At 40.3% G+C, this 25,844-nt stretch overlaps 1 protein-coding gene across 1 annotated transcript in view; it reads left to right on the forward strand.

Annotated features, from left to right (window-relative positions):
- Positions 1–591: 591 nt before the first annotated feature.
- The window catches only part of SLC35F4 (solute carrier family 35 member F4), a 32,391-nt gene continuing 7,138 nt past the window's right edge, over positions 592–25,844 (forward strand). The window contains exons 1-5 of the mRNA XM_055303600.1: positions 592–741; positions 3,749–3,934; positions 8,920–9,217; positions 14,501–14,720; positions 24,258–24,383. Of these exons, the coding sequence (XP_055159575.1) occupies positions 663–741; positions 3,749–3,934; positions 8,920–9,217; positions 14,501–14,720; positions 24,258–24,383 (909 nt within the window). The 5' untranslated portion in view covers positions 592–662. The remainder of the gene's footprint in view (positions 742–3,748; positions 3,935–8,919; positions 9,218–14,500; positions 14,721–24,257; positions 24,384–25,844) is intronic.

The following is a 25,844-nucleotide window of genomic DNA, read 5'->3' on the forward strand; positions in this document are numbered from 1 at the left end:
GTGTTCTTGAGGCTTAGGGACATTCCTGGCTGTCCTGTCTCTTGGTTGCTAAGCTTCTAAAAACTCTTCATTTTTGCTTAAACTGGTCGAGTTTGGATTTCTATTGCATGAGGTCAGACATTCTAACTGATAAAGAACTGCTAATGGTCATTTTTGTTTACCTGTTTATTTTTTGTTATAACAATCTACATTTATTGAATATGTTCTATGGACCATTTAATCTGAGCAACATTCCTCAAAGGATTTTCAATGCTTGTTTGTACTCAGAATTCAGCATCTTAGAGTTGCTCATTTTACCATTGTCTCACAGCATGGTGTTTACCCCGCAGGGTATTTGCTCCTATGGCCTATTCCTCAGTGTAGAACTCTGCCCAGCAAAGTCCTGCTCATCCTTCAAAGCCAACTTTGATGTAGCCACTTAGAGAGACTTCCCTGCTCCAGGCAGAATGAATCACTCCCTTTCTTCTTGCTCTCCAGTTCACATTAAATTATGGTTAATTGGTTATAAGTCTGACTCCAATACTGTTGAGAGCTCCATGTAGGCATGTACCATGTATTCATTTGTCTAACTCCCGGTCCTGACACAAAACCGGCCCTAGAATAGGTGCTTAATAACTACTTGTTGAGTTAAATCGATTTGGGGAACATGCAGAGCCTACCCAATGCAAATGAAGAAATTATATTCTTGTTCCTGGACAAATATGAAAAATGGCATAAGATGGCTCTACTCCCATGGCTCAGGTGAGCAAATGTCTTTACAAGGGAGAGGGGGACCGTCTGGTGTGACTAATGAGAGACTTCCAACCTATCACTTCTAATAGAGTTTACTCTCACTACCTATTAAAGTCTGAACACTGTTCACTAACTGAATTTGCAATGCCTAGGCAGTCACTGTGGCATAGAAAATAGACATGATTTATTTATGATCCTTGACTGCATCCCAGGTGATGTTCTGAATATTATTTTTGCCAGAGGTGGCTTTATATTAATTGAAGGGTACAAGACCATGTAGCATGGGGCAGTGTTTGTGTTTTCCAGGACTGGAGATGACTGTTTCATGGCCCATGCCCTGAATATGCCTCTGGGCTTGGCTCTGAAGTTTAAAGTTTGCCTTTTTAGGACAATGATTTAAAAGTCTCCAGTGGCTCAACTGTTCTCGGGTCTCTTCCATAAATCAACCAGTATGAGGCAACTGACAGCAGGTAATGGGTATTGAGCCTTATTACATATGGACCAGGAGGTATAGAAGCCAGAACAAAATGCTTCAGTGAAAATGAGGAAGCAAGAGAAATCGCTAACTTGGCTTACAAATCCAACAGTCCCAGCTACACATGATTTACCAACTCCTTAGTAACTATGGCCATTGTTTTATCTCAATCCTTTCTCAACTAGCTTCCCAAACTATTTTTGGACTTCCTCCTTTCCACCTATAATTGCTAATGATCACAAAATGAAAACTGATATTCACATAAGAGAAAATGAGAAGGCACAACTTATGTAAAATAAATTATGAAAAATACTTGAAAGATAAATTAAAAATGACACTTGGAGTAGTTGAGTGTCAGTCACTCTCGAAGGGCATAAATAAATGAGAGAGAGTTCACTGAATTTTAGACTCTTTTCATTGAATTTGAAATATTCAATTAGAAACATAGTTGTGAAAGGCACAGTAAATATGTTGGATATGTAAAATAGGAACCTTATTTTTGACACTTTTATAATAATAGTATTAACACAGCATTAATTGAAGCACAATAATCGATATGTAATTCTTCTATTGGTTTTTTGAGTAGCTATACATATTTTATTCTTTTAAATCCAAGATTAAGGGAGCCTGGGTAACTCAGGTGATTAAACATTTGCCTTTGGCTCAGGTCATGATCCTGGGGTCCAGAGATCAAGCCCCACATCTAGCTACCTGCTCAATGAGGGGCCTGCTTCTCCCTCTTCCTCTGCCCCACTTTCCTGCTCATGTGTGTGTGCTCTCTCTCTCTCTCAAATAAATAAAATCTCAAAAAAAATTTAAATCCAAGATCAAATAATACATTTTAATTGGATCAACTTAAGACACTTAGTAATATGTGGTACAACTAAGTCCATCTTTATATACCTCTACTTGTTTTTCCCAAGACTGAAAAAAAAAAAAGAAAAAGAAAGAAAAGAAAACAAGATACATTTTGTCATAGATGGGGAGCCCCGGATTGCAGAACTAACATTCACAGCCAAGTTACACTGCTGTACTGTTAGGTTCTTATTGGAGATGATGGCTGAGGAACTCAACCTTTCTTTTTCTGGACATCACTGCTTCTTGAGGTTCTGATTTGATTGCTTCAAGTAATGACTCATCCAGTACATTATGTGATTATTCAAAACCAAACTAAAGCCAAGATGTCATTGCTATTTCAAGATTTTGTGTGCTCCTTACTTTTGTGTGCTCTGCATCTCAGCGGCACCATACCAAGACATAGCCTCCGTGACCCAGAGAGGATAATAGCCTCTGCTCTTCCCCTTGTATCAGTGGAAATAGAGAAACTCATAACTTTCGAGGAAAAATAAGTGCACTCTGCGAATAAACATAGGCAGCTAAAGAGACGCAATGAGGGATCCCTGGGTGGCGCAGCGGTTTCGCGCCTGCCTTTGGCCCGGGGCGCGATCCTGGAGACCCGGGATCGAATCCCACGTCGGGCTCCCGGTGCATGGAGCCTGCTTCTCCCTCTGCCTATGTCTCTGCCAATCTCTCTCTCTCTCTCTCTGTGTGACTATCATGAATACATAAATAAAATCTTAAAAAAAAAAAAGATAAAAGAACTTCCACATGGCAGCTGTGGACTGTCACAGGGGAGGGCTGTGCGGTCCCTCTGAGCCCTATGTGGCTGTCCTGGTTGTAGGCCCATGAAGTCGATCCTCACTGGGGATGGATCGATCAGGAGGGGCTTAGCCTGTGGAGGATCCTAAAGGCTAGGTTTTCCTCTGTAAGAGTGGATAGAAGCCAGAGGTGATTGAGGAGACACCACCAAATTGGATTTTCATGACCAACCCGATGGAAAAGTGTAGAGTGGACTTCACAGGAGACCCTGTTGGCAGTTTTTACCAGTTAGGAATTCAACAGTCACTCTTAGGAGGAAAAGGGAAGACACAAGCATAACAGAACAGTTTCCTTCCCTTGAGGTCAATTATTTCACTGGGTTAACAGTTCTAATTCAGAACAGATGTATCAACCCAAACCACTTTCTCAAGTTCATTTTTTATTTTGACAGATTTATCTAAAAGACCCTTTATTTTAGGGACACTGACCTTGCCAAGATGGAATTTTGTTTTTAGGAGCCCCTTTTATAAGATTAAAATTGAAAAAATAAATAAATAAATAAAATTGAGCTCAGTGAATGTCCTCGGGACTGTTATGGCTACTGCCATGTATTTTACTTCCAAAGCATTTAAAATCTGTTTACAGTTCGGGGGCGCCTGGGGGGGGTGTTCAGTCAATTAAACATCTGCTTTTGGTTCAGGTCATGATCCCAGGGTCCTGGGATAGAGCCCTGCATGGGGCTCCCTGCTCAGCTGGGAGTCTGCTTCTCCCTCCTCTCCCTTGCCCCTCGCTCCTGCTCATTCTCTCTCTGTCTCTCTCTCTCTCTTTCTCTCTCTCTCTCTCTCTCTCTCAAATAAATAAATAAATAAAATCTTTTTAAAAATCTGTTTCTAGTTTTCCCTCTGGAAAGTTCTCAAACTGGTGTGAACTCTTCCTTCCCAGGTACCTCCAGATCATCAGTTACTCGATGTAAACCAGGAGCCAACTGCCCCAGTTCACACAGTGGCATCAGTAGACAACTGTCCCCTCTTTCTGTCACCGAAGATTCTTCTGCTCCTATTCTTGAACTTCAGAGCCGAGGATCTTCTGGAGTTTGCGGACACAGAGTTGAAAGGCAGAACAGATCAGGTACGCTGATGACCTCTTAAATAACTGTTCACCAGGTAACCTTCTAACTGGCCATGAAAGATGGCACCATTGGCCCAGAACGCAGAGGCAGTACCTGGACTCTTAGGGGTGATGTGGGGAAGGTTTATCAGGTGGGAGGAGAAGGAAGAAGGGGAAGGTATAGATATGATCTGTTAGTGCTGTGCCAGGTAGCAGAGAAACGGAATAGCAAAGACTCATTGAGGGCTTACCATGTGATTTAAACAGTGACACCCAATTAAGTTTACAAGGGAACTGGTTTTCTCACTTTGAAGAGCATCTTGATCTCAACCCTGGGATTCCGTCGTAGTGCACTCCCTTCCAAGAAGAAGGAAAACAGCAATAAAATCACAGACTCTGCTTTTGTGCTCATCAGGACTGGCAGTCCTTGGAACCCGTCTAGTTTCCCACTGTTAACACCTTTTTCAGGACACTTCATCCTCCCCACTCAGCATTTCCTGACCAGCCCAGACCTCTAGCCTTTCCTCACATCCGCTTGGCTGCACACACCAACTCCCAGGCCACTTGGGTTACTGGAATTGCTTGATAAATCTCATAACTTGATCCAGGGATTTCCCAGCAAATTGATCATTTTCAAATGAAGCTGAGTCCCCTAAGCTGCTGCCCACACTGTCCTCCCTGGTGGTGGACCTCTTCCTGCCTTCCTCAGAGAATGTGCCTTAGTTCCCAGTTCATACTCACTTCCTCTTGTCACATGGCCACACTTCTATTTCTGAAGAGAGTGAAACAGATGCTTTCCTCTGAGCCTCAATGTCTCTGTTCTTCTGTTTGCCAAATACCAGATTTGGGGGCCAACTTTAACATGCACGGTCCTACCTTTCCAGTGTCAGCTCTTTTTGCTATGTCTGTGATCACCTCCTCTCCATCTTTGCCACCTGCTTTTTCAGTCTCTCCTTCCACTCATTCCTTCAGCTTGATGGGTAACATACTAAAATCTCTTACATCCTTAAGAACAATAATAAAACAGCAAAACACTCCATCCAAAATAAATGGTCAGTTGAAAATAAAATGGAGCTTTGAGAAAACTGGCTTAAAAAACAAACAGAAGGGCAGCCCGGGTGGCTCAGTGGTTTAGCGCTGCCTTCAGCCCAGGGTGTGATCCTGGAGACCCAGGATCAAGTCCCACGTCAGGCTCCCTGCATGGAGCCTGCTTCTCCCTCTGCATGTGTCTCTGCCTCTCTCTCTCTCTCTCTCTGTGTCTGTGTCTCTCATGAATAAATAAATAAAATCTTTAAAAAAAAAAACAGAAGAGAATGGAATTCAGGGCACTTAGTTATGGATGAGAGGCAGTAAGAAAGGGTATACAGAAAACAGGAAAGCGTCTTCTAGGGCTCTACTAATGTGAGAAAAGATTTTTTAAAAAGAAAAAAACAGGGATCCCTGGGTGGTGCAGTGGTTTAGCGCCTGCCTTTGGCCCAGGGCGTGATCCTGGAGTCCCAGGATCGAATCCCACGTCGGGCTCCCGGTGCATGGAGCCTGCTTCTCCCTCTGCCTATGTCTCTGCCTCTCTCTCTCTCTGTGACTATCACAAAAAAAAAAAAAAAAAAAAAAAAAAAAACATTTTTCAGGGTGCCTGAGTGGCTTAGCAGCTCAGTTCATGATCCCAGCATCCTGGGATTGAGCCTTGAATTGTATTAGGGCTTCCTGTTTAGCAAGGAGTCTGCTTTTCCTTCTCCTTTTGCCCCTCACCCCTGCTCATGCTTTCCCATTCACGTATGCATATGCTCTCCCTCAAATAAATAAATAAAATCTTAAAAAAAAGAAAAAATCTTTTTCAAAAAGTGACATCTTAAAATAGTATCTCAGCAACTGTTAATCCTGAGGCCAAGGTTCTTTTTTACAAAATGAAAAAAATTACATCTTAAATCTTCAGAAAGTTTTAATTGGCTTTTATAAGTTGCAGTAATGTTCCTATTATCCCAGTTATCTGCGGAATCAAATGTTCCAGTTAATTAAATATACTGGCTAATAAAGACTTGCTATATCTATCATATGCAAACTACAAACTCTGAAGGCTATACCATTAAAGATCACATGGGACATAATTTACTCTTTCTGTAATGATTCAGAAGGCACTTGGGGATATTCCAGGGCACCGAAGAAAAAAGAGAAAAGGAGAATAACCTTAAGAGCAGTTCACCATGCTTTCATGAATGTTATGTACTTGGCTTCAAAACGAATCCCATGAGACAAATGTTATCACTGTTTCACGGATAAAGACGTTAAGACTGGAATCAAACATGAGCTCAGAGCCATACAATTGTTACACTCATGTTGATTCCAGTGGCCTCTACCATTAATGGCTCTAATCAAGTTTCATAGTAATGGGTGGACTTCCTGGTATATCAGGGTTTTTTTTTAAAAAGATTTTATTTATTTATTCATGAAAAATACACAGAGAGGCAGAGACATAGGCAGAGGGAGAAGCAGGCTCCCTGCAGGGAGAGCCTGATGCAGGACTTAATCCCAGGACTCTCAGATGGACCTGAGCCAAAGGCAGATGCTCAACCAGGTGCCCCCCACACCCAGTATATCAGTTTTAATGATATATACAAAACTATAAATCCAAGCCAGACTATAGAGAATTTAAAGTGACCAGAAAAATAAAAGAGCTCTGGAAACCCAATCTATGTTATTGATAAATGGTAAAATTAAAGAATTGGCAACAACTAAATCTAGTTAGCAGAAGAATGGGTCAATGCTATGGAGGGATCTAGGGGACTACCAGTGTCACCCAGAGTACTGTATATAGTATGATGGTGGTACCAAGCAGTCTTCAAAGAAGGTGACAATGAAGGCAGATATCAAATTAATATGATACCAAGATTCTTTATAGAATCATTCCTCCTTTATGAGATGGTCCCTGAGAGTAATGTAATCTGAAGTGTCATAGAGCAAACCTTTCTCGTAGGTAGGCATCACTCTTCTTAAGCCTTATACAAAACTACCATTCCTGTCAGAAAACAGAATTTTTTCTCCAAACTATTTCTGAAACTTCCAGCACTTGAATGAAGAGCTCAAGCCTGAAACCTGCACAGAATGAGTATTCAGAATAAAATATGTGGACACTAGAGTCATACTAACTTGGGTTCAACCTTGGACAACTTTTAATGCAGATTTCAGTTTTTTCATCTGTAGAATGGAAGTGATAATACCTACTTCACCGGGTAGGTTAATGTCTGCTTCCCAGCTTCCTAAGACAAGAGTCTCTTGTTCTACCCTCTCACTCATTTTATATTTTTCCCTCTACTCTCTTCACAAGCCACATGGTTACAGAGAGGATTTGCATAACTGTTATCAAGAGCAGGTATTATCTATACACAGTAAAGGGAGCTAGCTGGCTCACACTTCCAGACTCATGTCAATGTCACTGCATCATGGAAGTTTCTCTTGATCATTTACCACCCCATCCCTTAACCAGTGATTCTCCTTTGCCCCCATATGGCCTTTAATCTGCCATAGTTGGCCCTATATCACACATTAGATGTGTTTTCTGGCTTGCCACTGGGCCATGAGCTCAGGTCTTTCATCTTTGAACCCTTAGGACCCAACTAGCTAACTAGCTCCTGGTCATCTTTATAGGATTTTGTTGAATACATGAAAAAAAGAATACCAATTTTCATCTTCTAGAGGCCAAGGCTTAAGAATCCAGTATTGTTAAAAGACTTGGAAGTCATACAGTAATTGCTCTGTTTGTCATTACTTGGTTTATATCCCCCAGTTCAAAATTCACCTTCAAGGCTTGCTATACCCCTCCTGAAATGATTTTATCAGAGAGCCTTAGTTGGGTGAAAGTTTTTACCCCAGTGGGGCAATCATGCCTGACTCACTAAGCAATAGGACCACAGTCAGCAGGAGAGAGACAGTAGGTTTTGGAGAGATAAAGTGAGAAACCCATCCAGTATCACTTAAAACCTGTGGACTACACCACTTTCTTAACCACTAGGACAAACCTTGTATTCAGAGGAGGTGCCTCAAGACAAGAGAGAACTTGCAGACAATTCAGCCTCCCTTCCCTCAGGATTCTAACACGTGGGATCTCAGCTTGGGGACTCAGGGTGATCTCTGCTTCCTTTTAACCTTCTGACAGTGCATACATTTTTTTGTGTTGAACTTGTTTTCTCTATCAGGAGAGAAGGCCTTCATGATTGTCACTTTCAGAGAGTTTTGACTATTTTAATGTAAAATACATGCTACTAAATTTTCTTAGTAAATGTGAAACTACAAAGCAGAACTCATTGTGCTCCCTGAAATACATTAAATTGTAATTTGTTCTGAGGTGGGAAATGACTTTGTGTAGTCAAGATTTGCCCTGTTCTTGGGACACATTGCTTTTCAATTTAATAGACAGCTTTGCTGCAGTTTAAGGGGGGGACAAAAACACCTTAGTGGAGTATGAAAACAAATACTTATTTTTCACTTACTTTTCATGTTGGCAGATACAGGGCTACTTTGGCTGGGTTCTGCTCTTTCTCCTACAGAGGCTGAAAGGGCAGCTGCTATTTGGCATTTTCCATTCTAGGAACAGAGAAGAGCAAGAGAGTTTAGTGAGACCTTCTGATGCCTCTTAAAGCTTCTCCCAGGAGGTAGCCTACCTCACATCTATCTCTTCATGTTTGATTAGACAAAGCAGGTCATGTGACAAAGGTCACAGTCTTTGGGAGCTGAAATATGTTATGCTTTTATAAGGAAGTGGTTGGGTGCATGGAAGGACAGCATAGCATCCACCAAGTTCATGAGCATTGTCATGGTGTTGACAATGGATGGGGGTCAAGATACATACCATACCCCACAGAGCAAAGATTCAGAAGAGAAAATGAGCCAGAGTCATTAATCTCTTTAAATGATGGTAAAAAAGAAAAACACAGGTGATTCTTCTGTCTGCCTCTTTGGTTGCTGTCCTATAACCTGATTTCCACACATTTGTATTCCTTTCCTGTTTTCAGGGGATGATGGAACACAGACTCATCCTGAGAACAGCAGCCAAGAAAACAGAATCAAGGCTCGCTGCCGGTCCTGCACGTCCATGGTTCTGAAGGCTGTCTGGGGACTCTTGATCATCTTGTCAGTGTCATCGTCTTGGGTTGGAACCACACAGATTGTAAAAATTACTTACAAGAACTTCTACTGTCCATTTTTCATGACTTGGTTTTCAACAAACTGGAACATTATGTTTTTCCCAGTCTATTATTCTGGTCATCTGGCCACTGCTCAAGAAAAGCAATCTCCAATGAAAAAATTCAGGTAGGTTTGTTTCGTGTTAAATGGCTAATACAAGATGTTTTAAAATAATTTCATGAAAATATGCGTAATTTCATCTCTGTAGAATATGAACTGAGTTGACTTTGGGAGTGTGGAGAACCAGGATCTAAGCTTGGTAATGAATACATGAGGTCTAGGAAACAGAATCAGTCCTCCTCCTAAAAAAAATTATTGTATGTCTACCACATGCCAGGCTCTGTGATGTTGCTTTTGTAGATCTTATATTGATTAATCACCATTGGTGGTAACATGTACCTTTAAGGTGGTGTCACTATCCCCATTTTAACAAAAGAGGAAACAAGTTTAGAAAGGTTGAATGACTTGTCCAAGGTCACACAGGTCTAAATAACAGCATCCAGGTCTAAACCCAGAATTATCTCTGAAATTCATGTTTTAAAAGAACACCCCGGTGTCTCAAGCCCAGAAAAAAACATGTATTAATAAGATTAATTGTTACAAAAACATATGCTCAATATTTTGGATGTGTGGTGCCCAAATGGGTAAAATGATCTGGTTTCATGAAAAGGGAAGTTTGGCCCTGATGGTTTAAAGATTATTTATTTATTTATTATTAGAGAGAGACAGAAAGTGGGGGGAGGGACTAAGGGAGAGAGAATTCAAGTAGACTCCCCACTGAGCCGGGAGCCTGACATGGGGACCCTGACTGGTGACTCAATCTCATGACCTGAGCTGAAACCAAGAGTCAGATGCTCAACCGACTGAGGCACGCAGGCACCCTAGCCCTGAGGTTTAGAAGATGCCTTTCTTTGCTGGCTAGGAGCACATGGGGCCTTCGCTGTTGGTTCACCAGCTATGAACATGAAAAGAAATGCATTATCAGCCTATTCTTAAAAACTTAACAAACTGTAAAAGGTGTATTTTCAACTTCCACTTTCTATCACCAGCTTGGAAGTGCTTGAGAAAAAGTCACACTGTTAGCTGATTTTCTATTGTGTCCATTATTATTCAATTAAAATTAAACAAAACCTATATAAAAATAATAAATATGTTCTGGTTTGGAGGAAAGGAATAAGCCATAAGGCTTATTAACAGGATCCAGATCTAAATCCAGGATTATCTCTGAAAGTCGTGTTTTAAAAGAATACCTTGGTGTCTCAAGCCCAGAAAAAAACATGTATTAATATGATTAATTGTTACAAAAACATATGCTTAATATTTTGGATGTTGCAGTACTAAGTGCATAAAATGATCTGGTTTCATGAAAAAGGTCTGTGATTGCTAAAGATACTTTGGGTTTGATTTGGGTTTTTTTTTTTTTTAGATTTTATTTATTTATTTCAGAGTAAGAGGCATGAGTGGGGAGGAGGGGCAGAGGGAGAAGCAGATGCCCCACTGAGCAGGGACACCGATACGGGGCTCAATTCCAGGACCCTGGGATCATGACCTGAGCCAAGGCTTAACTGACTGAGCCACCCAGGAGCCCCACTAAAGATACTTTGTATTTGATTCAAAATACAAAAAAAAAAAAAAAAAAGACATGATATTGGTGCATGACTTTTTTAATAACCAGGTTTAATAAGCTATTACAGGGGACATGGGTATCAGACTAAAATTTTGCTGTTTGAAAATAGTTTATCCATAGCATGTATGTTCTACTCCAATGCTCCTGTGGTTTAGACACACATGCTGATAAAAACAAGAGTTTAGTGTGGGATGTAGTACCTCAGAACACCTCAAAGCAAGCAACTAGGTTTTATTTAAGATAACACATTTACAACAAGAAGCTGCTGCTGACAGTAATGTTGTTTTGGGAATCAACTTCATCTTCACCACATCTCTTATGTCTGACTAACTCTGAATTTAGTGAAACCTGTTGATTTGACAATACACCTCCACCTGTTAGTGCAGGTTGGGTGAAGACCATTTCTGAAACCGAATCAAAGAGCTTTTACTGTCAAGTAGAAAACATTGTCTTTGAGGGGAATATTCTCCAGAGGCCTCCTCCATAGGAGAGGTAAACATTGCCAGAAAATTCTAAGATGCTTGATCTTTTTTCCTTGTAGACCCATTAACACCATCTGCCAAAAAGGTACTTCTGGAAGCTCTCATGGTAGAACAAGGGGAAAATAGAGTTAGTGTTTAAGACTGGAAATAGAATCTGTCCCATATCACCAGACCCTCTGACTATTGTCTTCTTTTCTCTTGAATGGTATGAAAGCATTTTCCGTTGTTTTCTTACCACTAACATCAAAAGAATTTTCAATAATGTATCAAATTTATATTGTAGGGATTGTTCATTTGCAAATAGTTTTACAATCAAGAGAATTTAATTGCATCACATGAATTTGAAATTTAATAAAAAATTTATAAACCACACTTTTGACAAGGAAAAGAATCTCTAGAAAGCATGAAACTAGAGCCAAAGATAAATTCATCTATGTCAGGTACCTATGAAATGTGCTTAAGATGTCATCTGACATATGGATGGCGTTCAGTAGTGAGTAGGTACTGCAACAATGTTGAGCATAATTAAGGATTTATTTATTTTATTTTAGAGAGAGAAAGAGAGAGCTCATGAGTAGGGGGAGGAGCAGAGAGAAAGAGAGAGAAAACGGGAGAGTGAGAGAATCTCAAGAAAACTCCTGGCTGAGTGTGAAGCCTGATGTGAGTCTCAATCTCACACTCATGAGATGATAACCTGGGCCAAAATCAAGAGTCAGACCCTTAAATGACTGAGCCAGCCAAGCATCCTTATGTTGAGCACAATTAAATTATTAGTGTCCCCCAGCTTCTAAGCTTTAGGCCAAGCTTTGCCACCTGTCAGTGCCTCTTGCCTAGAAATTCTGATCTCATCATCCCAAAGAGAGACCCACTGTTACCTGCTTTTCTATAGAAATCCTTTCTTTTTTTGAATCTTCACATTTCTTAGTGCTTAATGCTAAAATAGCATAAGGTCCTGTACAGGTGACCTGGCATTTGAGTGGAGAGCGTTTTTAAGTCCGACTGATTATAGCAGTGACAAATGGAGAGAAGGTTGGCAGTAAGAGAAGGGAAAAAGAGGGAAACGATAAGGAAGCCCACACCAGGGGGACAGGATAAGCCAGGTGAAAAGAGCAGTCTCTGCCCCCCTGGGGGAGGGGGGCTGTCCCTGTTGCTGTGCCTCCCTGTGGGGTCAGAATGTGCGCTCTCTTGCATTCAAAGTCTTTGCTTGAGAGCACTCAACTCAGTGTGATGGTGGCCTCTGGGAAGGAAGGTGGGCCAGGGCCAGGGCTATGAAAAGAAATCCTTTCATCAGAAATGGGTTTGTTGTGGTTCTTCATAAATGTGTATTTCAAAGCACCATTTAGTGCTGGTAGATGTCAGGATGAGCCCAGGACTCTCAGCTCCAGCTCTCCTTGGCAGACTTTCTCACAGAGCAGATCCCTTTGTGAGAATGAGCAGAATATAAAACTCGTGCCAGGATGTCCTGTGCAAACTGCTGCTTGGTCTGTATGTGGCTCTGATTCAGTGTATCTCCATGGCTGCAGGCCTTGAGATATGCCATCCAATTCCCAGGTGTGTGAGCATGTGCTCACACAGGGAGTGTTGATTCCTGTTTACTTTACAGAAGACTTTGTTTTTAAGTTATTTCACCCCTTCCTTGAAGTTTTGTCTTTCAAGTTAAAATTTACCTTTGAGAAATCACATTTTTATTTTACAAAAATCCTCTCATTTTAAGTTGTCTCCCACCCAAAAAGTAAAACTATGACACAGGTTTCTGTGTGTGCAGTATTTTAAAAAATATTTTATTTAAATTAAACTTGCCAACATATAGTATAACACCCAGTGCTCATCCCATCTCAATGTGCATTTTTAATCTCCCTGGATTCACTGGCCTACAATTCCCAGCATTCTCAGCTGCCTGGAAACAATGTTTACCCTGAGACTTGACATTGAAGGCCATACTCCTGTGCTTAGAGCCTCACCACTTTGTCACTCACTCCTTCCCTCTATGTGGCCCTCCTGTGGGGTAAGCTGCTTCATACGTGTGGGACAGACATTGGCCAGAGATCACTTTGGTTTGTAATACTTGGAAGCACAATTGTTTCTCTTCAGAAAAAGCTGGAAGAGAAACCAGTGTTAGTATCTACAAGAATCACATAGATTTCATTATAACCATGCAAACATTAGTAACATGTTGCTTTTTTTTTTTTTAAGATTTTATTTACTTATTCATGAGAGACACACAGAGAGAGGCAGGGACACAGGCAGAGGGAAAAGCAGGCTCCCTGCAGGGAGCCGGATGTGGGACTTGATCCTGGGTCTCCAGGATCACACCCTGAGCTGAAGGCAGACGCTCAACCACTGAGCCACCCAGGCGTCCCAACTTGTTGCTTTGAACAAGATACTTATACTACTCTTGAAAATACACTGCCTGGCACATAATAGTTACCCAGTAAATGTTTGGATAAACAACTGTGTGGAAAAAATAAAGCTGAGTTATCCCAACAGCGAGCCTGCTTTCAATCCATAGTCAAATAAACACTAATGATTCTATCATATCATTACTGCCTGTCTGTATTGCTAATTTGAATATTTTGATTAAAATGGTCCCTTGGGCTAAATAATCAATTTAGTCAGAAATCATACACATCAAACATTTAACTGAACTGATTATTTTTACACAATAAATTCAGATAATTCCTCCAAGACAGCCAAATGTGTGTATATAAACACAAGTTGAGTTTGATTTTTATTTATTTTACCATTTTGTGGTCATCACAGCAGCTTTCTTCATTTTCTCTGTCTTAAAAATGCTAGAGGAAAAACCAGTTAGTCACCTGGACAGATACATTAAAAAGAGGCCTTGTCCCTTAAGAAAAATAGAATTCGCAAACTGGGTGGCTTTCCATGGGACGGGAGGCTGCAAGTTGTCTCTACCTGTTCACACTGTCACAGACCTATTGTATTCGCCCATTGGGAAAGAATCTTCTCTCTCTTCTAATAGCTAGTAATCCAAGAAACTACTCATTTCTTATTTCTCCCAGCTTATCTAAGAATGTTTAGCAGCAGCAGCATGGCTGCTTCAGCCATCTTGAGAGGTAGGAAAGGGCCTCACTCTGCTCCTGGGGAGATGTGGGCTCATTTCCATGGAACTCTGCCCCTGCTGTGGCCCGTAGGTGGGAGGCCTGGGTTCAATAGTTCCACAGATGAACAATGAATGTTGAATGTTTGTGTTCTTGCCAGAAAAGTGGCTGTCAAGAGTTAGACAACCCAAAATGTGTCACAATTAGTACCTGACAATTACCTCTTTTTCTTTCTTAGGGAATGCAGTCGGATTTTTGGAGAAGATGGTCTGACGTTGAAGCTCTTTCTTAAAAGAACTGCTCCCTTTTCTATTCTATGGACTTTGACTAATTACCTGTATTTACTGGCTTTAAAGAAGCTGACAGCCACGGATGTCTCTGCTCTGTTCTGTTGTAACAAAGCTTTTGTCTTCTTGCTGTCGTGGATCGTGCTGAAAGACAGGTTCATGGGAGTGAGGGTAATGGCACACTTGATTCGATGGGTGAGGCCACCCGTATCATAAATCCTTGGCATCAGGAAAGCTCCTCTGTTTCATGGAATTTCTGTCAAACTTTCCCCATTGGTTCTGAGCACAAATTGGAATTTGAAGATGCATTAGAACACCCAGGCAATGACAATATCATGAAAGGATAAAGAGATGGTCTCCTTTGGGCAGTCAGCTGATTTCAACAGGAGGCACGAACACAGACAGGGAAAATAAGTTCTTTTTTTTTTTTTTTTTTTTTTAAAGAATTAATGGTGTGATCAACTCCTTCTGTCCTCAGGAAAGAAGGGTCTGAGAAAATTAGCCACAGTAAAGATTATGAATTCTTTTTTTCAATCAACATATGTTGGGACAACTCCCTCATGATTTCCCTCCCCCTGGCCCCGAGATGGATTTAATTAACATTGGTGTAAGTAGATAAGGTTACCAAACAGTAATTAAAGTCACTGGTAATAGTACAATGCTGTTAAAAGTGGCTATATATCTAGTGTGACTAATCTAGAAATGGAACTAAAGGCAACAATTTGTACTTTGGGGTACAAATCCTTAATTGAACTGTATTAAACTTCCACCAACCACTTCAGTTCTGAGTTTATTCCTTTCAAAAGTAATATGGATTTGAAAAAAAAATTATTTTGTATGCTTGCTCTAAATTAGATTGATTGAAAGCCAGGCAGATTTAAGGAGCCAGATCTCATTCATATAATTTGTCATGCCACCATGACGAAAACATTGAGAAGATAATTCTTTAGAAAGAGGTACAGATGAAAAGCCTTTTCCCAGAAAATAAACATCACACAATTATTGTTCTCTGAAAGAGATGTCCAAGACTGGATAGGAAGCATATTTTTTTATCAAAATATTGCTCTTGTTGCAATGATTCTGGGTTCCCTATGCCCCTAAATGCTGGAATCAATTTTAGAGAGAGAGAGAGAGCTGATGACAGCCATTAACCTTTAAAACTTTTTAATTTTTTTTTAAGATTTTATTTATTCATGAGAGACAGAGAAAGAGAGAGAGAGAGAGAGAGAGACTGAGAGAGAGGCAGAGACACAGGCAGAGGGAGAAGCAGGCTCCGTGCAGGGAGCCAGACATGGGACTCAATCCCGGGTCTCCAGGATCTGGCCCTGGGCTGAAGGCGGCACTAAACCGCTGAGCTACCTGGGCTGCCCTTAAAACTTTTTTAAATAGCAAATTCTGATTGTGTCCTGGGAGATGCTGCTCAGAAATTTAGAACCGAAGCTTGACATGAACAAGTAGAAAGCTATGGTAGAAGATGAGATGAGAAACTCTAAACCTGTCCGTGATACATTAGAATCACACTCTCCACCAGCTAATCTTAGATTTGACATCCAGAGGGCTTAATGTTATGTTTTTATATGTGGAACTGGTGCTGGCTGTCTACCAGCAGGTATCCTGACAAGTCCTTGAAAGCAGGGACAGTCCCTATATTGCTCACTGTTCCATTCAGGATTAACTACATAATTTTGGGGCTCAATACAAAATGAAAACACAGGGACCATTCTTTTTTAGAAAAACTTTTTAAAGCAGTTTTATCTTTCCCCCAGGTTTTTATTTAAATTCAAGTTAGTTAAAATACATTTAAAAAATAAAATTAAAAAATAAATAAATAAATTCAAGTTAGTTAACATATAGTGTAGTATTGGCTTCATGAGTAGAATGTAGTGATTCATCACTTACATATAACACCTGGTGCTCATCACAAGTGCCCTCCTTAATGCCCATCATATTTAACCCATCCCCTTTCACCTTCCCCTAGCAACCCTTCGTCTGTTCTCTATAGTTAAGAGCTCTTGTAGTTTGCCTCCCTCTCTGTTTTTATCTTATTTTATTTTTCCTTCCCTCCCTATGTTCATCTATTTTGTTTCTTAATGATTTTCTTTTTTTAAGATTATATTTATTAATTCATGAGAGACACACAGAGATATATTTTGTTTCTTAAATGACACAGGGACCATTCTTTTAAAAAAATCTATCAATAATTTCAAGATAGCAACAGTAGAGCATGAAACCAAAGTCAAGGCTTTTCTAATCATGAGACCCTATGCATCTGCACAGGTCATATGCCCATGAAGCCAGCTCTGCCTCTGTCTCTAGAACCTAGAATAATGCAGGGGATTATTTGAGTCCTCAAATATCTACCAAATAGGACTCTGTAGATATTTGAGAATATAGGAAATAAATTCATGTTGATGAGGTCTTTGCCAGCACCATGGATTATCCATAAGAATTTGGAGGGTCGGGATCCCTGGGTGGCGCAGCGGTTTGGCGCCTGCCTTTGGCCCGGGGCGCGATCCTGGAGACCCGGGATCGAATCCCACGTCGGGCTTCCGGTGCGTGGAGCCTGCTTCTCCCTCTGCCTGTGTCTCTGCCTCTCTCTCTCTCTGTGACTATCATAAATAAATAAAAATTAAAAAAAAAAAGAATTTGGAGGGTCTTGTCAGAAGAGAAGGAAGAAGAGATTTCAGGGTTTTTCTGCCCTTTCAATGGCATCTGCATACCAAAACGGAATCAATACCTTCACTATTAGATTTACCAGTGAGAAAACCAGTTGCATTAGAGTGAGTGAATGCATTTAATCAGGGAACTTACTGATACAAGATGTCCCGCCAAAAGAGTTTCAATCTTTGAGACTTAAAAACAAAACAAAACAAAACTCAGCTGTGTAACTTCTATTTAAATCACAGATTTCAAAAATCTGCCTAGAGGCTACAAACCATCACCATTTGAAAATTCGCATCACTAGTGGGTTGAATGGTGGTCCCCAATAAGGTGTCCACATCCTCATCCCCAGACCCTGTGAATGTGATCTTATGTGGAAAAATGGTCGTTGCAGACATAATTAACATAAGGATCTTGCAAAGAGGAGATCATCCTGGATGATTTAGGTGGCCCCGATTCCAGTAACAGGTATCCTTACAAGAGACACACACAAGGGAGGCACACAGAAGAGGAAAAGGCAGCATGACCACAGAGAGAGAGACTGGAGTGACTGGGGCCACAAGCCCAGGAAAGCCAGGCAGCCACCAGAACCTGGAAGAGTCAAGGAATGTATTCTCTCAGAACTACCATTGGGAGCATGGCTCTGCTGGATTTTGAACTTCTGGCCTCTAGAACTGTGACAGAATGCATTTCTCTTGTTCTCAGTCACCAGGTGTGTGGTAATCTGTGACAAGGGCCACAGGAAACTATGACAGCATCTGTAAGTCAGAAGACCCAATAGAAAAAAACAAATGTTATATAGCCAACAAGTTGTACATACTTGTTAATAAGTATATACATAAATTAAGACACCATAGATGGCAAAATGGTAAAAATGAACATCCAGCACGGTAGCAGTCAGTCTTCCTTTCACATAACAGGATATCCTTCACTCCTCCCTGGAAACCAAGAGGAGGGGTTTAATGCCATGTTCCAGGAGAACGTGAAGGTGTAATTTTAATGACGCTCGTAATCGGTCCAGGGGCATATGTCTATGTAAGAACCAAGACATATTAAGAACCAAGACATATTCAGCATTTTGCCGTTTGACGGTATCAGCAATTCTGTTTTTCCTGAAACATGTTGAGAACATGTTTAATTGGGGCATTTGAGAAATTAAAAGAGGACAAACAGCACTGATGATGTGAATGTCACTTTCATTGCTTACATCCAGAGGTGAGCAAAGCACAGCCTGTGCTGCCCCCCACACACACACTTGGACTACTTTTTTTCTCTCTCTCTTTTTCTTTTTTAGTATTTAAAGTACTGCATTTAGTCATCAGATTAAAATTTGTATGTTTCACTCACTCTAAGACTTCAGCAGTTTACAGATAGATTGTTTTTGGATGATAATTGTCATTTGATCTGAAGAAGGCTCACATTTAAGATGATCACATTTCCTACTTCTATTTTTCACATCCAAATGACACCACAGACAGTGAAGGATGCTTTAAATCGTAATATCGGTGATATGTGTTTCTCTTGAGCACCAGTTGCCAGAAGTAGCAATGCTCATGGAAAAACTAATTATGTTTTATGAATAACTTGTTAATATTTTGTTTTCTTAGAATATTGATTGAATGACAGATGGAAAGGGGATTTGTTGTACATTTAGTTTTCTATCATAAAGTCATTTCAGCCAATTTGCTGTAAACATTGGTGTGTTAAAAACTCACGAGTAGTTGCTTACAGGATCATCCCGTGGAAATTAGTAAACTTTTTTAAAAGATCTTTTTTTTTTTAATTGCACAAATGTGGTGAGAATCCAGCTCTTGCAGCTTGGAAGAAGGGTCTTTTCCCATCTTCAAGATACTGTCTCTTGTTTAGCTAGAGTTCTTAAATTCATGAAAACCAGAGAAACTAACTTAATAAAAAAAGGTTCTCCTCAAAGAAAATGAGCCCCTGGCCGGGGGTTTTCTTCTCTGTCGCTGGTATCGATTGCACTCCGATCTGCAAAGTAAATGTCAGACTAGGAAGTTGAAACTCTTTCAGATCTTGTCCCTCTCTTATTTTTTATATTACTAATTGAATTTTTTCTTTCATTTTTAAATTCCCTTGAACAGAGGAATAAAATTGGTGAGTGGTGAATGGTTCAGCAAACCCCAAACTTCCTTAGCAGATTTAGGAAATGAATTTTTGTCTCCTAGGTTTGACACCCACATATTTTTCTAGCTGTAATTGGGTCCCTATGCAGTTAACTATCTAAACTGTGGCTCTTTTGGACACTTTCCAAGATCCACCACAGCCCAACTGGAGTATGTCAGTTAAATGGAATCTTTCTCTGTTTAACGCGCTTCTCCGAACTCAAATTGGGCTCCAGGGTGTGCTAAATCAGGACCCTGGAGCTGAGCTGTTACTGATTTGTGCCGTAACTGAGCATCCATGTGCACCACAGAATCCTCTATTTCCGAACCTTCATGCTTCCTGGAGGAGGCAGCAGAGGATGGGTAGTGGGACTCATTCTTTTCATCCTCCTCTTAGCAGGAGCAAAATTTGTGAATACAAGGAAGAGAAAGCTGAGGTGGAATGCTCTCCAGTTTTACACCCGCAAGGAATCCATAACCCCTTAACAAAATGCCATCAATAGATCTGCTCTATCTTCCATGCACACCCTTTAGTCTTTCCATCTGGCCATTCTTTCCCTCCTTTCCATCCTGGTCTCCCTTGGAGATTGTTTTCAGATGGATTATATTCATATAAAAATAGATGTGTGTTGGGGGGGTGGAGGATGGGAATCTTGGTTTGGGGCTCTGCACAACTTGGGTTTGACCTGTCCCCAGGCACCCTCTGCGCAGACATACACACACACACACACACAATCTGTACAGCTATACACTGCCCACCCCTTTCATTACTCACACTTCAACTCTTGTCCAATTTCACTGGATCTGAGTAAAACAGATGGTTCACCTTCATGGAACCTTAAATGTAGCATGTGGACAAGCTAAAGGATTCTGCATAGCTTTGGCTCCTTGAAAATGGACTCTATTTAAATAAACTAAAAGAAAACAGGGATGATCATCAGTGCAGTTCTCATCAGCCAAGCTATTAATGCGTACCCCACGTTGAGCTCCGGACCTTTGGTCTTGAGCTTGAGTACAGCCCTGCCAGCAGTGTAGCTTTGAGGCCCTTCATTCTAGAGGCTGCTGTACACATGGAATTTAGAGGTGGTCCATTGTGAGCCACAGAAGCTCCTCCGTGCTCACCCACTTTTAGAAACACAGTTAACTCCAAGGCAAATTACGAAAAGACATTTCAGTTGCAACTAGAGAGGTGATTAACAGTTAACCTCAGTACTCAGAACCCTAGAAGATCTGGTATTGCTACACAAATAACAATTCTGGGCACCATCTTGTCGATGGGAAGCACAGTAAACATAATGAGGGGCTGGTAAACCATCACAGAGATCAAGAGAAGGGCCAGACTCTGGTGATTTTTGAGGGCCTGAGACAAAAAGGAAATGACGATACAAGAAAATAAAACAGCCAAAAGCCAGATGTTTCCCGAGCTTTTAACCATACAAATGAATTCTTTGAGAGGTGGTATAAACCTAGCTTTTGTGCAGAGTCACATGTGGTATATAGCACAGTGAGATTATCAAATGTTTATCTCCAAAGCCATCTCTGGGCTTTAGGAACACACTCAAACAGCCTCAAGGTCCCCCTCTGAATAGCCCTGAAAGTTGACAGGAGGCTCTCAGAGGGGGGTTGAGCCTGCAGAGGAAGGTAAACTGGCTCCAAAGGAAATGTCCCCTAAGAGGTATACCAGGGAAAATGAGCTAAATAAATTCTCATCTTCAAGGTACTCCTCCCAGGTGGGCACACCATGATGTGAGAAGTCCGAGAGGTTTCCAAAGTTCAAAATGAGGCATTGGCAGTTTTGTGATCATTACGGTTGCAAACATGCTCATTCAAACCAGATTGAGGTAATGGTAGTGGTGAGTACTTATTGGTGATGGGGCTGGAACTGAAATAGGTTATGAGGAGAGCCACATGTTTCTGAAGCCAAACAGTGGGCACCATGAGATTGTGTATTTTCAGCAGAATCATCCCTCATCTGGATGCTGATGTGTTCAAAGGCATATTTGGGGTTTTTTCCCATGTGGATATGCACCTATGAGCATTTCTGACATAGGAGTTAAGGCACTGGCTTCCCGTAGGTACATTTCCAGCATCCGGAGCCCAGTAAGACTCATTTTGTGTTTTTTGTTCAAAAGACCAGGCTATGAATCCTTCCTTGATAACTGATTAATTCTGAAAATGCCTGTGACTCAGATCTGTGCTTGGACTATTTGTTATTTGAAAATTTCAAAAGTATTTACTCTGCAGTTAAGCAGTGGTACCAAGGGGAAATACTCTGGGATCATTCAAATGACCACTCCACTGAGCTTTCCACCCCACATTTTTTGGCATTTCCTGCATTAGCTGAGCTCTCTTCCCTTAGTTCCAGCTGCGTAGATAAGAAACATGTTGAAAATTTCTCAAAACACAGCCACAGAGAATTTGTTCTATTAGATAGTTGTGAAATTTAAATTAAATATGTGGAAAATAATTTAACTTATCTTTTCCTTCCAGAAAACCTATATAACCTATAAATTACTGTTCACACCATAGAGAAGAATTTTTCTAATATCTCAAATATTCAGATTTTCATGCTTTTAGAACTTAACTAACCACATTGTCTGCCCTGCCCCCATATGAAAAATGCTTCTCTCCATGAAGGCAATTGAAAGAGACACTGGTATAATTGATATGTCAACTTAAGTGGTCCAGCTAATATTTCCACAGCACTTGAATATAAAATGTAATGGAGATCTTTAAAAGGCTCATCACAGTTATAATTTTGAATTCCTATAAAATTTATAATCTTTGTCCATACCCAATTCCTATCTTGGGAAACCTTATAATAGACATATTATGCATATATATATTGTTACTGACTCAGAAAAGGAAGTGCTTCTAACTAGAACCATATCCTGGGAGTAATAGTATTAAATGTTCATCTCTTTCCAGACAGTGTTCTTGTTTGTGCTCTTTTTTGTTTTGTATAGGCTGTTTCTTTTCATAAACTCCTAAACCCAGAATTCTATGTTACACACAATTGCCTAAACCTAGATATTATGTATTATAGAATAATTTAAATGTGAAACAGTATATCATGTTAAAGTTCATTATGATTAATACTGTATTCTATTAACCCTGTCTTGATCTGAACAAGAAAACACAACTGATGCTTGCCTGAAAGAAAACAAATATTGATTCAAATTTATTGTCCTACAAGCTTGGTCTTATGAGGGAAATCTACTTGTGCACCTGAACACTTTGACCCATGAGCATTATTTAAACATGAAAACAAATCAGAAAATGCCAGTACCTAATGTACCTTTTTATTTCTCTGAAATCAGACTGCCCAAAGGATCATTGCAAGTCCCTGGCTGAACTATAAATCCCCAAATCAAACAAAATGATAGCCCTCACAGAATTTCCAGGTCTACATAACCCCCTCCCCATATTTATTTATGAGTCTATTACTTTTTGTTTGGAAAATTTCCTTGACACCTCATGGTGTGTGTATTAGATTCTATTCCCTCTAGTGAGAGGCAAAGTCTAACTAGAACACATGCCTGGGAGCTTTAGAGAATATGATATTCACTCAGTAAGAGAAACGCCTCCCATCAAGCAGCCTTCTTGGAAAAATCCTTTATGAAGACAGTTTTTCACTGCTGACATGTCAGCGTCTGTTCTCAAGTACTCCTGCTGATTTTCATAAAAGATACTTTAGTAGGGAGCGAGGTCTGAAACCAACAGTGCACTTGCTTTTGGTGGTCACTAACAAAAGAATTGCTTTAGCAGCATCTAAATTATATGTGTCATCGCCATCATACTCTGCGCTGGTCTGAACAAACCTACAGTTATATGTTGAAGAGCTACGTTTCGTTGTAATATAAATATTTATAAATAATTTATAAATAATTCATTAATAATATTCGGAGGGACCAAAAAAAACGTCACATATGTGGAAAAGCTATCTATGGAGGAATTGATTTACTCAGGAATACTCAGAACTGAACCTTAACAAAATTAACCACCAGGTACCTTTACACTTCTTGCAAAGTTGCATCTTGGTTTAAAAGTCAGTGAGACTATTTCTCAAGAAATGACTCACTGTTCCCTGTTCCAGGGCCCTCATTTTACTGTTTACTACAGCTTCAAAATGTTTTCCAGGAGAATCAGTTCAAGATAATTTGAAAAACAGATGCAAATCAGCATTTCACTAAGGGAATGGACCCCTCTTTTGAATATATCAAGGATCATATCAATTTATAGCAAACCATTATGATTTTAATCAAATTATGAATATTTCACTTTATGCAGTAAATGCTCTAGAATAAGGGGATAAAGTTCTCCTTTGTGGTTAATTTGCACGTAAACAAAAGGATGAACTGACCTCCATTTGACATTCCAAGTGCCAATGCAAACTCAGCTCATTCCTTATAAATCACTATGACAGATTATTTGCTTTCCTTTTTTTCCCCCTTGGCCTAAATTTTGCCTCTTAGCTGCATCAATATTATGTTTCCCTAATCAAGTCCTGGTTATGTGTCAGTTTTCAAAATCATGCATTGATGATCTGAGGAGCTGATTGAAATATATGCTGGATTGTTTGAAGAAAAAGAATACAGTATAAATGAAAATGCTCTGGAGTGATTTTCTATTAAATTTATTTCACCAACATGGGTATTAATCCCTAAGAAGTTGAGCTAAAAGATTAAACTGAAATTACTAGACCTTAATTAGAATGTGAGCAGCTTTTATATTCTCTGCCTGGATGTCTCATGAGCATACTGATATCTTGTTAATACTGACCCTTCCTACATTGAAATAGTGATGTACAAGAGGTAATTGGGTTTGAGGAAGCATTTAGCAACTCTCATGAAGTCTTCGATTACTTGCCCTGAGATATGGAGGCATCATTTTTTAAAAAATTTCTTTGCATTGTATTCGACAGATAGTTGCCGCAATCATGGCCATTACTGGCATCGTCATGATGGCATACGCAGATAATTTCCACACGGATTCAATCATAGGAGTGGCATTTGCAGTGGGCTCAGCCTCTACATCAGCATTATATAAGGTATGTTGTGCCTTTTTTAGTGTAGTCAACTGTTATTCGTAGTTTAGACTTAAGTAATAAAGGAAGGTAGGACAAAGAAAGTCTTGGCTAGAGAGAAAAAAAAAAAAGATGGTTCAAGTAGGAACAAGTACCATTCACTGAATACTTGCTACATGCTGGGCACTTGCCGGAAATTTTCACCTGTGTTAACTCAACTTTATGAGACACAGGCACTTATCTCCATTTTCCAGATGAAGAAACAGATTTAAAAGATTAAGTAACTTACCCAAGGGCATACTGCCAGGAAGTGATAAAAAGATTTCAGTTCCAACTGGCCACCTCCAAAGCCCATGCTCCATGCCTCTTCCCCTCTGTGAACATCAACCAGTTGCAGCAGGGGCTGAGACCCCTCCTGTCTTTAAGTTCTTTAATGACCTACAGTCATTATTTTAACTCCAATGAGGTGTTAAAAATAACAAACAAGCTGTCACTCACCAGCTGACTGCTGTGTCTTAACCTGAGCCCCAGGAACTCCTGTTATTAGTGAAATGCAGGGCCTCCTTCCCTCTCTGATGGATACTCTGGGGTTGCACTATGTACTTAACACTCTTTCTCCTCTGGAGCGCCTGTCATCAGTGGAAAATCCATTCAGTCATTGCCCCTGACTTCAGAAGCGAGGACTGAGAGAGCAGATCTAAAAGGTTATCCCCAAAGCTCCACTTCTCAGAGCTAGCTTTCAGTATATAGCTAAGGCCCTGTTCCACTTTCACCTCTCTTGGTGTTTCAATGAGAAAATTCTCTGTGAAAAGCAGAAAGCGCCCTTTGCTTCCCTCCTGGATGCCTGTTCTGATTATTCACCAACATTGTGGCTCCGAGGACACCAAGTCTATTTCCATATTGCCATTTCTTGGCCCACTGAATCTGTGACAAGTTTTCACTCAATTGCCATTAGTGTCTAACTGGCCCCCAGCTGAGACTCACTGAGGTGTCTGATGTGACCAAAGAACAGCACATGGTCAAGTTCTCTTGATTAAGTCTCTCAAGAGAAAAAATAATAAGGTCTGTCAAAATTAAAAGCAATACCTGGTTGCTATGTGACAGGGATGGCTATCTTATAGAGAGAATTCTCCTGACCATGATACAGATGGATTCATTCTGGGAGCAGTAATATTTACAGACATGCATAAAATCAAATGTACACTGTCAGAAAGATCTGCTCCATTCTACATTGTTTGAGGATTAATATGGGAAACAGAAGGGTTATGAAGCCAAGAAGTAGGGAGTAGAGACCTGGCTCCTCCTCAGCCCAATGTGTCTTTATGTTGGCCATTCACATCTCCTGGCTGTCTTCCTCTGTACACAGATTTATATCCAGAAAGAAAAATTTGTTTTAATCTGGTGAATAAACACAGTAATTGTGAAAATATTTTAAGCTCAGAGAGAAAAGTGCTTATAAATCCCAGGCATCATTATTACTTCTCT

Source organism: Nyctereutes procyonoides, unplaced genomic scaffold, assembly GCF_905146905.1.
Source record: "Nyctereutes procyonoides isolate TBG_1078 unplaced genomic scaffold, NYPRO_anot_genome, whole genome shotgun sequence".
NCBI lineage: Eukaryota > Metazoa > Chordata > Mammalia > Carnivora > Canidae > Nyctereutes > Nyctereutes procyonoides.